Below are 15,348 nucleotides of genomic sequence, written 5' to 3'. Positions count from 1 at the left end.
GGGGCATCGACCACCTCTCCAGGAAGCCTGTTCCAGTGTTTGACCACCCTCTCAGTAAAGAAATGCTTCCCAATGTCCTGTCTAAATCTCCCCCAGTGCAGCTTTGAACCACTCCCAGGTGTCCTGTCACTGGATCCCAGGGAGAAGAGCCCAGGGCCTCCCTCTCCACCCTCCCCTCCTCAGGAAGCTGCAGAGGACAATCAAGTCCCCCCTCAACCTCCTTTTCTCCAAATGAGACAAGCCCAAAGTCCTCAGCCGCTCCTCACAGGACACTCCTCCCAGCCCAGTCACCAGCTTTGTTGCCCTCCTCGGGACACATTCAAGGACCTTCACATCCTTCTTAAATTGTGGGTCCCAGAACTGCACACAGCGCTCCAGCTGAGGCCACACCAACGCTGAATACAGTGGGATGATCACCTCTCTTGACCGTCTGGTCATGCTGTCTTTGATGCACCCCAGGATGTAGTTTGCCCTCTCGGCTGCCAGGGCCCTCTGCTGACTCCTGTTGAGCCTGCTCCCACCAGCACCCGCAGATCCCTTTCCGCAAGGGCTGCTCTTCAGCCACCCCTCTCCCAGTTTATGCCTGTGCCGGGCACTGTCACACCATTGCTCTGCTCCCACCGAGCTGACCACCTTCGCCGCTAGTGGGGTTATCCGTAAGGAATCCCTCAGTGTGAAAACCCCATCATGGTCATTTGCTGCAGGGTGGGTTTGGTGCCAAAATGGCAGCCCTGATGAGCTGTGCTCGCTGCCCACAGCCCAGCCCCAAATTTAGGACACTCATTGGCTGACGTCATTACGGGCTGTGGCGTTTGCTGGAGCCTCCTTCCCTGCTGACCAGGTCTGAGCTGGCGCCTAAGGCTGAGCGAACGCAGCAACAGGTCACTGGTTACAATCACTGAGGCTTTATTACACTCTTAGCCAAACCTTGCTATTCATAGCCCAAAGAGGTGTAGAAGGGATGAGAGGAGGGTTAATGAGCAGAGATACTTCGTTCTAGCTCTTCTCGTATTCATGCACCAGTCGATCCTTCTCTAGAAACCCCCGTTATTCGTTGTAGTCTGGAAAACAAAAAAGAGGTGAATGCAGTAGAGAGCCAGAGTAACGTATGTCTCCAACCCACCGAAGTTGTCAGAAGAAGGAATCGTTCCCAGCTGGGCCAGGGGACCGCTCTAACAACCTCTTCCCACCCAGAAAAGTTTATGGACCACAGTAGCCTCCCTCTTCTTTGCAGTGATTTAAAATACCTCTCCCCACCTTTCTTTCTAGAAGGCCCCAGGGTTTACAGCAGCATTTTCACAAAACCACCCCCCCTGTGCTTGGGAAACAGCCGCTCCTTGTGCCTGGCATTGTTTCTGGGGGCACAGAGCCTGTTGCTCATTCCCAAATGCAAGGCTGAGAGTGCCTGGTGCGGCACTGCAGGACTCGCGCTGGCAGAGATGCTCTATGTTTGCTGCATTTCCCATGCACCGCACAGCTCATTCCTTCAGCGGTTTCCTGCAGTAAGGTTTTGTCAGGGTGAATGGTGAGGGTCATTTTTTTGGACATCGAGCCCAGCTCCTGCTTGGCTTGGATTTTGTCCGTGCTCCTCAGTGGGGCATTTCAGCTCGAAAGCAGCAGCTCCTTCCTTACAATTGTTTGACTACACCCAAAATAGCGCCAAATATCCTAATTTTAGACCTCCCCAGATCTCCCAGTTCAACTCCTAATGGTTTAATAAATGAAAGGATTCCATTCCTCTGGCACTCCCTTGCCCTCATGGGAGATGCATCAGGTTCCCTCGTGGACAACTAAGCAACTTACGCTGTAGATCCAGTCCACGTAGGCTGACACACGTGTGAAGACTGTTGGCTTCTTGTAGGTGTTACAGTAAGGAACTAGCCCAAAACTGACAATCCCATGGACTTGCCAGTGGCCGTCTTTGTAACAGTTGAGAGGGCCCCCAGAGTCCCCCTGCATCAGAGGAAGGAGAGGAACATATTAAGTCAAATTACCTGAGCAACTGAGGAAAGACTGGACAGGACTAAGGAGCACCAGTTAGTTAGTCACTGTCCTGAACACCAAAATAAAGATTTGTGCTGCTTTCTTTGCACAGGGCTGAGCGCTCCCCGGCGGTGTGGGAGCAGAGACCGCCCAGCGCCTCCCAAGATGTTGCAAAGATCAGACCTGCTATTTATTATCCCGGTCTACATACACACACACACACCCCCACCAGGAAGGGCTGAAACCCTAAATCACCACCGCCACTGCAAACGCAGTGACTGGGATCAAACGGTCCAGGGCATGTTGCATCACACGCAATCCTGACCAGCAAGGTCCACCCGCTCAGCATCTCTGTTAAAATACGAGTGCACCCTCCAGCTACGGGGAACCAGGCAGAAAGGAAACGCTGGTCCTCTTGTCCTTTGCAAACAAGTGTATTGAAAGGGTCCCGGGATGTTAAGGTGGTGAAAAAGAAAGCAACTCGGGTCAAAATATGTGAAAAGATAAAGGCTGTCGCTGGGCTCAGAACCCGGTTTGTCACAAGGTCCTGCCATAATTAAACCACACCAAGAATACACTAAATATCTCGAGACCTATAATTATACTATACCTATAATTGTACTATGTATAAACTGTTTTATTTCTGTATGTTTCTCTATAATATTCATATATTTATGTAATCAAATATGTTACATATTTGTCCGGTATTTTTTAAGGGCTCTGCATGGTTGATTTCACCAGAAGCCACCTCTGTAGCGAAGGGAATACAGGCAGAGGTAACAAGTATCCTCCTAAATCTCCTTGCCTTGATGCTGGGGCCAGCTGGAGCCCCTGGGATACAAAGGACCTCACAGCATCTTCCTTTTCCACCTAAACCTGGGCCAGATGGTGCTGTTGGACATCACCAAAACTTGCAGCAACCTCAGGTGTCCCTGTGAGTAGAGCGGCTGGGGAGGAGAAGGGTGACAAGCAGGGGGGAGCACTGCCTGGCTTGGGGTGCAACATGACAGCAGCATCAGAGGAGCGGTAAGACTTCCCGACAGCTTCATCCTTTGGATGAGCACAGAGGGGACTGCCAAAGTCTCAGCCTTTTCCCCAGGATCTGGTCAACAGGACCAGCTGCTAGAAGAAAGAGCAAATCTCCCCTCCAAAATCAGAGGAGAGAGGTGGAACCTGAGGATTTGGAGGTTTTCTCTCTGCTGGCTGCTCTGCGGGGAGATGGCGGAATGTGGAGCAGTCTGGTTTAGAAGATATTCAGCAGAAAGCAGCAAAGGCGACAGAATTTGCAGGAGAGCTGTTGCAGGTGGAGAAATGGCAAAGCCAGGCACCAGCTGAAGGAACAGCAAGGTCAGGAAGGGAGGAAAGACAAAGAGGGGAGCTTGAAAATCCTCTCATAATAACAGATCTTACACTGCATCCGGACCTCACGCCATCTCCACCTGCACAGATCATTGTGACTTTGTCTTGAGATCCCCACCAATCGTCCTGAGAGCAGATCTCGTAGTCGACCACCGGCAGCATCACCTCCTGCAGTCTGACCGCACTGTTGCCACCCGCTGGCAGAGAAAGGGTGAGATTTTGGTCCAGCAGCTCCAGCAGTTGAGGAAGGAAGCCCATACCCTGCCTCAGGCAGCCTTACCTGCACGGTGGTCCCTCTGAAACCAAGAGGGACCCTCGACACTCCTCCTTCCCTCTTACTTACCACTAACCACCCCCCATCCGGTAATATAGCATGGATAGTTATTGGGCAAAATTTCTCCTTCAGGTGGAAGCATTCCCAGCTCAACGAACCCATTGTCATAGGCAGGAAAATCCAGGCGCAGCAGGGCGATGTCATAGCTGAAACAGGTAAAAGACTGTACTGAAAATCCTGAATTAGTCATAAACCAGATGTGATGCACTCACTTGTATTTCATCACTTATCGAGGTCTAGTCTCTGGCGTGGTGACAGCCAAGCACCCTGCAAACATCATGAGTATGACGTTGGCCTTATAATTGTCACAGGTGACAGGAAAATATGAGCAAGTGAGAGAGAAGAGGCCATGGTACAGACTGATAAATGAGTAACACCACCCAAAAAGCTCCTACTCCTTCAGAAGTACCCAACCTCAGAGTGAATTTCAGTGGACCCTGAGTGGACAGGCACGCCTCTCAGGGGGGGCTTAAGATGGCCCCTCGGCACTTCCCCATTGGCTTCCTTTCATCAGATGCAGACAGTGGTGTGACTGCTAGAAAACCCCTGAATCTGCTCTACATCCTGCATCCCTCCATGAGGCCCATCTTTCCCTCATCTTGGTTGAAACAGGACTGAGGACATTCACATAGACACCGTGTAACACCTCCAGGAGAGGAGATCATTTGGGAAATCTCCATTGCATCACCTTCCAGTGCTTCCCACAAATCCAACGTCACGGGGAACTGGACTAAATACACACATGCACGCTAGCGGGACAGGGTGCTAAGAACCATTCAACCATCTGATGGTATTCAAAATAATTACCCATTGGCAATGTTGTTGGGGTTCCAGCCATTATGAATGAAGACTCTGTCCACGCCAATATAGTACTCGGTGCCATCCACCTCCAAGAGGTTGTGCTCACCCAGAGCCACTCGGTAGGTTGCTCCTGGTGGCCTGAAAACGAATCACAGAATAATTAATGTAAAAACTACTCCCCACCGCTGCATCTGCAGTGTGATTCCTGCACCACTCAGATCTTCCACCAATGTAATTGTTTCTAAAGCACCTTCCACCGGAGGATTTTCAATGGACTGTAGCGAAACGGCCTTATGAACGCGACAAATGCCGCCTGCGGTTTGCTGGCGGAGCGAGTGAAGGTGCAGCATCAGCTAATACAGTGCTGAGCTCAGTCTTGAATGAGAATGTTCATTGTACATCTCTGCCTCTGTCTGAAACAGAGTGTGAAGGATCAGCTTGTTACGCTGTATTGTGAGTACATTCACCAGAGGCATGAGTAATTAATGAGGAGCGTTTGCTTGTTGGCATCACGCTGTATCGTTTAGGCGGTGCACGTTAGACATGCTGCAGAGCACATTGTACAACACAGCCCGTGAGCCACGAAATATGCCTTCCATCCCGTCTCCCTGGCTCTGTGCAGGTTCCTCAGGATGCAAACCCACTTGAAATGCTCACATTCATGCAAATTCACCTCCTCTCATGCAAATCAGCAATCAGCTTGATTACCGCTCCCAGGAAGTCAGCAATTAATGCACAAAATCAAGGCTAAAGCAAACAAGAGTTTTCCAGTTCCCCTGATTAAGTGTGCGGCGAGATGTCCAGCTGTGCATGGAAGGGCACCAGTGGGGAGCTCAGAGGGAGAGAAGGGTCCGTCTCCCATCTGCAGCAAGAATGAGGGGCGGAACAAGAGTTTTAATGCTTTTTATCCTACTCACATGCTGAGGCAATGGGCCGCGGTCATGACCCATTTGCTGCTGATAAGGGTTCCACCACAGATGTGAGAGTAGTACCCCGGGGAGTCAGCATAGGCGATCTGAAGCGACACCTGGATGAAACGACACCGTATTTTACACCCAAGCCATGCTGTGCCTCTGCAGAAATGGTGTGTGTGGCTTTGGACAGTGGAAGCTGTCCTTTATCTCACTGTTATTTCAAGTATAAGGCTTTTTTTTTTTTTCCAAGTAGAAGACATGAGCAGTACCTGCCACTTCCAGCTGTTTGGTTGGGCCTCATGGCCTCCAATTACTCGCCCGCTCAGCACATCCTCCTGAAGAGCATCCCTTAGGGGACTTCCAGAGATTGCCCCTAACCACACAAAAAAAAAGGAGTGCAATTTGCGATGTGGATTCCTAACGAGCTACTGCCAGCTACAAGCCTGTGCTGCGCAGGGCAGCCAGCGAAGCAAGTCTGAAAGATCAAGTGATTGAGGCATCCACATGGTGACACTGTGGCCTCTCTCCATCCTGGAGGCTGTCTTTAAAGCCTCCGTGGTTGAAAAATACCATAAACAGGCTTCAAGGTGCAAAGCTCTCCTATAAATCGACTTCTGTTCCCCATAGCCCCTGCAACCCCACCGTAACTGCCAGGTGGTTTTGCACCAACCTAAATCCCCTTTTTTGGGGGGTGTAGGTTCCCCTCCCCTCCCTCAGAGCACCACCAGGTCTTTCTCATGGAGATCTTCTTCCCTCAATAGGGAAAACCCCTTCCAGCCAGAATAATTGTGTCCGCATCAGGTTCTGCCCTAGCACAGTAACTGCAGTGAAAAAAAAATCATATGCTGTAATCTGCACCACTTAGAGATTGAGAGGTTCACCCTTTCCCAGCTCAAATACTGCAATTGCAACTTACTCAGGCAGCAAAGAAGCAGCAGATATTGGAGCATCTTTAATGAAGTGGTAGCATTTTTCCAGGAAAAATTCTTTTTATACTGAAATATCTGATAAGAAGCTGTGTCTAAAATGGCGATTAGTACAATTTATCTTGTGATTAATACAATTTATCTATACTCATAACTGATTAAGCTGATCAAGAGTGTTCTCTACGTGGAAAAAAAAGGGGGAACAGCAACCTGCTCAAGGTAGAGGCCAAGGTTACACAAACACCTCCGCACTGCCTCGTTCCCACAGGGCCGTGAAGCAGGAAAAAAACCTGATATATTTGGAGTGCTCTGGATTCAAGTCAAAAACAAAACGGTGTAAACCCGGGCTCAAGAAGCCAACACTTCAGACTAGTAATTGTTGATGCACATGTTGTACTCCTTTGCAAGGAATTTATCTGTCAGCCCAGATGTCTGCTGCTCCATGTAATGGCAACTGCGTTTTGTCAACCAGATATAAAGAGCAACAGCAAACGCAGAAAAGTGTAACCACTAAGAGTGGTTCAATCTTGGCTGGACATGTTAAACTGATCTTGGTTGGACACACTGGTCCTTTTCTAGAATCCTTTTCTGCTCCCTCCTCCCTGCTGAATGAGTTTTCCTCTGCCTGCATCAAAACGCTGGCTCATAGTGGCAGGAGAGGAAGGAAGGAGCTGGTCTATGGCCAAAGGGGATGCTGCAGCTGGAAGAGACCTGGGCTGTCTCTGAGCAATGGAAAAGGTCCCATAAACACAGAATGGTTGAGGTTGGAGGCCTGGAGGTCATCTGGTCCAAATCCCCTGCTCAAGCAGGGCCACTGAGACCTGGTTGCACAGGGCCATCTCCAGACAGCTTTTGACTGTCTCCAAGGATGGAGACCCCACAACCACCCTGGGCAACCTGTGTCAGTGCATTGTTGTCCCCACAGTAGAAATGTGTTTCTGGACATTCAGAGGGAACCGCCTGTGTTTCAGTTTGTGCCCATGGCCTCTGGTCCCATCACTGGGCAGCACTGATGAGAGTCTGGCTCCATCCTCTGTGCACCCTCCCTTCAGGTATTTATATACATTGATGAGATCCTTCCTGAGCCTTGTCTTCTCCAGGCTGAACAGTCCCAGCTCACTCAACTTTTCCTCATGGGAGAGGTGCTCCAGTCCCTTCATCATCTTTGTGGCCCTTTGCTGGACTCTCCCCAGTATGTCCACGTGTCTTTTCTACTGGGGAGCCCAGAACAGGACCCATTACTCCAGATGTGGCCCCACCAGTGCTGAGTAGAGCAGAACCTGCTGGTTCACCTCCCTTGAACCTGCTGGTAATACTTTGCTTTATGCACCCCAGGATACCATTTGCCTTCTTTGCGGCAAGGGTACACTGCTGGCTCATGTTCACCTTGGTGTCCACCAGGACCTCCAGGTCCCACCACCTCCCGTAAGTGTGGTGAGACACTGGCCTAGGTTGCCCAGAGAGGCCCCATCCCTGGAAACACTTGAGGTCAGGTTGGACGGGGCTCTGAGCAACCTAATCTAGTTGAAGATGTCCCTGCGCATTGCAGGGGGTTTGAACTAGATGACCTTTAAAGGTCCTTTCCAACCCCAACTGTTCCATGATTCTGTGATTCTCCCCTGTCACGCTGCTTTCAAGAAGCTTGGGACACTCAGTAGGTAGGGGAGGCCCCAGGCAACATGGCCAAGATGTGCATCCCATCTTTGACAGTGGCCCTGATGTAGCACTTCAGAAAAAAAAAAATATAGAAGCGTTTGTAACGGATAGCTTTCTTCTAGGGGGAAGGTTGTTTTGCCTTTTTATATACCCATTAACTGCAGTCTCCTAACCATTTTATACTGGTGGAACATGATGATGTATATCCATTTAATGGTGTAAGGCATGTCTGGGAGCATAGCAGATGCAGAGGTTCTTCAGTTAAATGTAAAATACAGCCCTGCTTTGCGTATCTAGTGACAAAGAAAACAAGAAATGCCTGTAGCTGGTGGAAACCCAGAAACTTGTTTCCGTGATCAGGAGAAATCCCCTTAACACACTCTGGCCATCAATGGGTGGGCAGTAATACTCACCTTCAACTTCAACTGCAGCCAGAGACCAGCTGTGAAGTGAAAAAGGAAGAGTTAAGGAAACAAATTGGAGAAGATGGCAAGGCTCATCCACCCAGGTGTGCTAAGGGGATCCACTGTCCATGAAATGGAAACGGTAGGACCAGGGCCTTTTCCATATCATCCCAACAGTCCTCTTTAACAAATCCTTTCTATTTTACTGGAAGCAATAAAAATCTCAGTGTGATATTTCAGCACTGAGACCTTCTTTAAGTCATTGAACACTTTTCCCCCCTTACATCATAGATCATTTTTAGCTTCCAGTTAGTTTTGGCTAGGAGGTGAGAAAGCGGCCTCCTAGCCAAACAGTCTCTTCACTCACTTTCACTACATTCATCATCCTTGTTAGACCTGGCAAACTCACTCATTTTTCTATTGCTAATTTATTTTTCCAAAGTCTTTATGTGTTCCTTACACACAATTTTGTTGAAGAACATTGTTGTTTGTTTATTCTCCTCTTGGACATCATGCCATTTAGCTTGAGTAATTGTTTGTCCATAATCTGTACTCTACAGCAATGCGCATGGTATCGTACTCAATTTGCAGCTGAGTGGATTTGATGTTGGGCTGTGTTGTAATGCCCAAAGGAGAAATAAATTACACGGAGGATGATGAATTACAGATGTTTTCAGAATTCCTCCACTTCAGACATTGTTTAGGCAAAGAGCTCTTGAGGGACTGTCTGTGTTTTGCTCTGGGCTCTACATATATGGTTTGTGGAAGAGGTGAACCTACAGGACGTGGGTGAATGGAGAGAGGGGAGTTCAAGCATTGGGACTGGGAAGCTGTCCCACATACAAGCACTTGCCAGGGAGAAAAAATTTGAACTTATGAGTTAGGACTTTAATTGCAAGGGAAGGAAATGAAAAAAACATGTAGATTGGCATTAATGGCAATAAGAAGGCTGATTAGTTTTTGGTATCACAGCATTACCACAGAGCTCCAATTGTGAAGCTTGGCTTGAGATGCCAAAGTCCAGAGCTGCCATCCAAAACACGTCTCACCTACTGTTCAATCTCAGGGGCCCATAACCCTCCAGGGGCTAGGAAATCCGTTTCAGAACATGCAGAGTCCAGGAACGGGAGTCCAGGACTCTTCCTCTCTGCAGGACTATCTCAAGCCAGAGCCTTCTCAGGGTTTCTCACAAGTGTGCGCAAAAATGAATTAAATATTTTGATGACAGCAGCATTTTCTGGGAGAGTAGATTATTTTAGGAGTGATGGGAAGGATAAGGGAGGTTGTGAGGGATGGGATGGATGGTGGAGAAAGATTCCAGGACTGTACAAGCAAATGAGAAGATTTGAGCGGACTTGATGAAATCCATTAGGAGCAACTGAGCACGGAGTTGAGGATATAGTCATCTTTCAGGGAGGTCCTGAAGCACAAACTGACTTCCAGACACTGGGAGGGTTCACTGTGCATGTTTATTGTGCAGCTCTATGTTTGCTCTGCTCTTACATGCTTTTCCTAAGTACCTTCTATTACCCATTGCCACCAGGATATTGGCTAGATGGATCTTTGGCATGACACAGTGCAGCCTTACGTATATCTTTATTTACTGACTATGGCTTTAGAAACGAAAGCTTCAGATATATTTTTGCAGTGCATACACCAAGCTCTCCTTTCTTCTTTATAGCGGCAATTCAATGTAACATCTCTATTCAGGACAGTATTAAGCACATTGTTAACTTAAGTATGCGTTAATGTAAAGCACATGCACCTCTTCTCAGCAGACATGGTTTTAAATGTATTAAGTAGGACTAGACAAGATGCCTTCCAATGCACACAGGGTATTTAATTTTTCATTATTTTTCCCTCTAAATTTCTCCTCTTTGAGTTTGAGTTGATCATCACGCTAATAAACCCAGAAATATTCCTAGCTTATCGTCATTTGGCAACAAGTTAGGACAACATGAGTGGAAATGCTTTTGTTACGTAAGTAAAAAAGTCTATGGATGCACTATCCCGAAAACACTGACAAAACCTTGATATAAAGCACAGTTCTTAGTAAGTAGACTGCAATGGCCTTGACCATCAACAAGTGACAATAAAGGGGCAAATGACTTCACTTTTTCCACTTCTTTCTATCAGTACGGGATGAAGCCTTTATTTCAGTGTGAGTACAGAAAGGTAAGCTTGATATGAAATGGGTAATTTGTCAGACCACGCTGCTTATCTATCTATCTATCCAGAAGCATACCGTTGATAAAAAGAGATATGTATCTGACTAAATATATAAAATATATGCAACTCAAAATAAATTCTTAGGAAGAAGGAAACATAAAACCAGTAAGAGAGAAAACCTCGCATTTCAATCCTGAAAATATAAAATGAGGCAATGCCTGTATATTCATTTTAATTATAAAAGAATTTATTAAATTTAAGGTCGGTCTCATGCAATACACACACTTACCCCATATTTACTGGTTTCGCATTATGTTTGGTGGAAAGGGCAAGGGACTAACACCAGAGTTAGTATGTACTGTGACGTACACATACATGAAAAATGCTGCCTGGTAAATTTATTAGGCAGCTGAGGTGCAGGGAAGTTACAACGCACACATAAACTCTACTCTGAAAGTGATTTTTAAAGAAGTTTGATATACAGACTGTTGAGGGTATGTGGAACGTGACAACATGTGCTTCATTAACGTTATAAGATCAAAGACCCTTTCAGTTCAGACAGAATAACAAGTAAAAGGGAAAGGGATAAACAAAACACGGAGACACAAACCTGGCAGACATGGGATAACTCAGATGATGATGAAGAGCAAAAGTCTCCATACTGCAAGTGATGGGCCGTTAAGAAGCTACAGGCTGAGCTTTGGAGAGAGCTCACCTGGATGGTGCTGCTGGTAAGAAAGCAAAGAGAAGATGAACTTTAGAATTTGGGGTATTCACGGGGGCTGTGCAGGACAAGCAAGCTGGACTGGCTGACAGGAAGGAGGAGATCATAGATCAGGGACCAGTCTTCCCAACGAGGGGGCACCAGACTGGGCTCCAGCAGTTCGGCAGGAGAAACCTCGGGTGCTGCAGGCTGCTGGAGATGGCAGTCTCATAATGTCCTTAACAGAGACATATAGTAGTCCAACTGGTTTTATTTAAAACCTTTCTGCACCATCCGGGTGGGAAAGGATGTTTAAAACTGATAAATCCAATTTATTGTCACTTTAGGGTTCTTTCAGTCTGAGGAGATAACATCACTTGGCTGCAAGACAAAGGTTCTGATAGTCACAGTCTGCTAAACTGAATCATCTTTATAATACAGCTATGATAAACGCGATGGCCCCTGTTGGGGTATCTAAAGCTCCCCCTTGCTGAACACACACAGACTTTATTGTTCATGTCAATGTCTTCTTATTCTTTTCTTAAACAGTTGTCTTTCCATGTGATTCTTCTAAAAAAATAAAACTTTTAATTTTATGTTAATTGAAAGTCTAAAATACATATTTACTTAACTTTTTTTTTTTATTTCTAGTGTTTACTGACATTTCTAATAGCTAAATATTTTGTATTAAGATCTTAATTTTAGGGTTTAGTTGCTGCTTGTGCCTTTTCTAAAATCTTTGAGAATCTTTGGATGACTTGGAGAGAGTGTCAAAACCTAGTTTAAACCCCCCCAGTGGTTAATAATAAATTAACAACTATTTTTCTTATGGTATAATTCAAAGTTTTGGGAATAAGTTACATCACGACAAAGTTCTATTGCCTCCACATATCTCTTACCCTTTAGGTAACTGAAAGCAAGTTTGAAACCTTGAAGACATGCAGAAAAAATAGTTACTTACCTCCTGCATAGCTTCTTGAGGTTAATCTGAGATTAAAACAGCACTTCGGAGCTGATACCACAACAGATTTAGAGTTAAAAAAGGATATCCCGGAAAACATTAAGATAATGAACTTACGACCTGTGGTGCAATTATTTTCTACCTGGAAAGTTCAATTGGATTAATGTGTGTGTTGTGTTAGGGAACCCCCAAAAAGAGAGCTTCAAGGAAAATAATTTGCTAGGTAATAAGGTCTAATGCGCCTTGGATGCTGGTCCAGTTTGCAAGCGGGGTGCTGAATGCTTGGTGGGATCCCACTGCCCAGGGCTGGGAAATGAGGGCTGACGCGTTCGCAGCCATCGCACTCGGGAGAGCGGTCTGTCACACCGCTGTGCTTTTCAGATCCCCGATGGGGGCACGACTCCTGGGCACTTCTTCAGTACACGTCCTGTTTGGAGACTAAACCAGGGCATAAGGATCAATGAAGGGAGAGATGAGTAACGAAACAAATAACACCCCACTTTTTTTTTTTTTTTTGACTCTTCAGCATCTGGCAACATCCAATTTATTTTTGCTAAATGGTTTAGTTGAATTCTGTCCTTGGCAGTCTGTTTTAAGTATCAAATGGGCTTAGGCCATTGTCAAAATAATTTCAATGCTTTTCTTCTAAGAAAATATAAATCATGTGAATTACAGCAATCTCCCTTCATATATTGGTGATTGTGTCATAACGTGCACTTTCGTATTACAAAAGGCTAATGCAAAACCAAACAGGTTCTTAATGGATTCTGAAATAATCCTCAGTACTTCCATTTATAAACACCAAATTTAGCACAAAAGCCCCACTGAACGTAACCTGCACTTTAATTTTATTTCTTGCAGCTGAATTCTTATAGGCAGATTTTTAGGATCTGATAATATAGAGGAACTTATATGTGAAAACTTTATATTGGAGCAAAATATTATTGACAAACTAGATGGAATATATGGATCAAAAGTTCCTGTAATTAAAACACCTGTAAAAGCTTTTCTGCTTCTCTGAACACCGAGCACAGAAGATATGAAAGGAAAACCATCTCCTGTGCTGCAGGCAAAGAAACAACTTCCAGGAATTACCTTTTATAGCTGAGCGCTGTCAACGTGACAACACATTTCCTCAGTGCGGTATGAAGAATTTGGATGATTCAACTACTAATTATTTAAAACACTGCTAATCAAATAAAGGTCAAAGGGCCTCTGTAAGTAGCAAAACAAGTTACCCACTTTAATACGTTTAATGATTGATGACTAGTTTTGAGCATTCACACAGCTCTATTAAAATCATTAAGTATACATATTAATGCAGGGAAGCATATAATTAAATACTTTGCTGGATCAGGACTAGAGTGTTCAGCTAGTTGTAGCTTCACACTGCTATTTCATAGAATCATACAATCATAGATTCATTTAGTTTGGAAAAGATCCTTAATATCATCAAGTCCAACCATTAACATACCCCTGCCAAACCCACCACTAAACCACGTCCCTCAGCACCACATCTACGTGTTTTTAAATACCTCCAGGGATGGCGACTCCACCACTTCCCTGGGCAGCCTGTTCCAATGCTTGACAACCCTTACAGTGAAGAAATTTTTCCTAATATCCATCCTAAATCTCCCCTAGAGCAACTTGAGGCCATTTCCTCTTGTCCTGACACTTGTAACCTGGGAGAAGAGACTGACCCCCACCTCGCTCCAACCTCCTTTCAGGGAGCTGTAGAGAGTGATAAGGTCTCCCCTCATCCTCCTTTTCTCCAGACTAAACAACCCCGGTTCCCTCAGCTGCTCCTCATCAGATTTGTGCTCCAGACCCCTCACCAGCTCCATTGCCCTTCTCTGGACTCACTCCAGCACCTCGATGTATTTCTTGTAGTGAGGGGCACAAAACTGAACACAGTCCTCAAGGTACGGTCTCAGTATTTCTCAATATTGTTTTGACTGTATTGAAAATCTTGGGAAAGCAGCAAAATGTCAATAATTCAAATTACTTATGCACATCACAGAACTGAAAGAGTAAGTCTTGAGGAATAACGTCCTATTTTTTTATTATTAACAGCATCATAGCTTGATCTTGCCTCCAGATTCTGCAGAACATTCAGTACAAAATTCAATCTCTTCTTTCAGTTTTTAAGTAACTGTTGTCCTAGTAAGCAGTTTACCGAAATCCACAGTTTCATAGCTCTTAAGAGTTATAGGTGTGGTTTTCTGCAAGCAAATAAACTGTATGCTTTAGAAACGTTAGTCTATGAAGCATTATAAATACTGGTACTCCTAACTCCTCTGAAATCAATGGAAAAGTTTAGTATAAATGACATCAGAATCTCATCCAGTGTGTTTACAGGAAAAATTCATTTTGACCTTAAGTAAAGAGGAAAAAGTACAAAATAAATAGCCCACATTCTGTCTTTTTTAGTCCTTACTCAACATGGAAAAAAGCAGTAAAGACATTCATATATAAGTATTTTAATATGCTTATTAATTTAATTTCAAAGCTTTTAGTTTAAAGTTAAGAGTAAAATGATATTCATTGTGGAGAAAAAACATGTAAAAAAGCAAATCAAGAGTCTATTAGCAATTTCTAACAGGAAGGAATGTGTATGAAAAGACTTTGAGAATTCTTACCTCATTTTTTGCCATTTTTATAAAAACATTGACAGCTTTTTCTACATTGCACACACCTGGAGTAGCCATTAAACAGTAGTTCTGTAATGTCTTTAGCTGATTTTGGCCTTCTTGCGAACAAGGACATCTAAGATTTTTTTGGCTGTTCTTACCACGTTGCACCACTTCCTTCTTCTCATCTAAATTACTGTGACATTAAATTCTATATGGTATTTCGTAGTTTATCAAGTAGCGACTAATATAAATCAATATGCATCTTTGTCTATAAATTCTAACCACCGCACATGTAAACAGAGTGGTTACGTATTTGCTTTTCTAAGTATCTCATAAATCACACTGTTTCTCAGACTAAAAATGAGTCACTTTATTTGCATACCAGCTCTACAGCTAATTTCATCCTACTCCAGGTCTTCCACGCGTGGACATTTTCAGAAGTGCTCTATTTTCCTTTATTTTTGAAATGAAAAGACAGTTTAAAAGAATGGTTAGATATAAATCT

At 44.9% G+C, this 15,348-nt stretch overlaps 1 protein-coding gene across 1 annotated transcript; it reads right to left on the bottom strand.

Annotated features, from left to right (window-relative positions):
- Positions 1-1,034: 1,034 nt before the first annotated feature.
- LOC104291266 (elastase-1-like) lies at positions 1,035-6,016 on the bottom strand. The gene is made up of 8 exons (XM_009890476.1): positions 5,962-6,016; positions 5,661-5,764; positions 5,395-5,504; positions 4,484-4,615; positions 3,686-3,822; positions 3,394-3,539; positions 1,804-1,953; positions 1,035-1,061 (listed from the first exon to the last, which is right to left on the bottom strand). Exons 1-8 carry the CDS (start codon positions 6,014-6,016, stop codon positions 1,035-1,037), a joined length of 861 nt encoding a protein of 286 aa, XP_009888778.1.
- Positions 6,017-15,348: the final 9,332 nt, after the last annotated feature.

This window comes from Charadrius vociferus, unplaced genomic scaffold, assembly GCF_000708025.1.
Source record: "Charadrius vociferus isolate BGI_N301 unplaced genomic scaffold, ASM70802v2 scaffold608, whole genome shotgun sequence".
Classification (NCBI taxonomy): domain Eukaryota; kingdom Metazoa; phylum Chordata; class Aves; order Charadriiformes; family Charadriidae; genus Charadrius; species Charadrius vociferus.
Note: the sequence above shows the minus strand (reverse complement) of the source record. Positions and strands in the feature narration are given on the sequence as shown.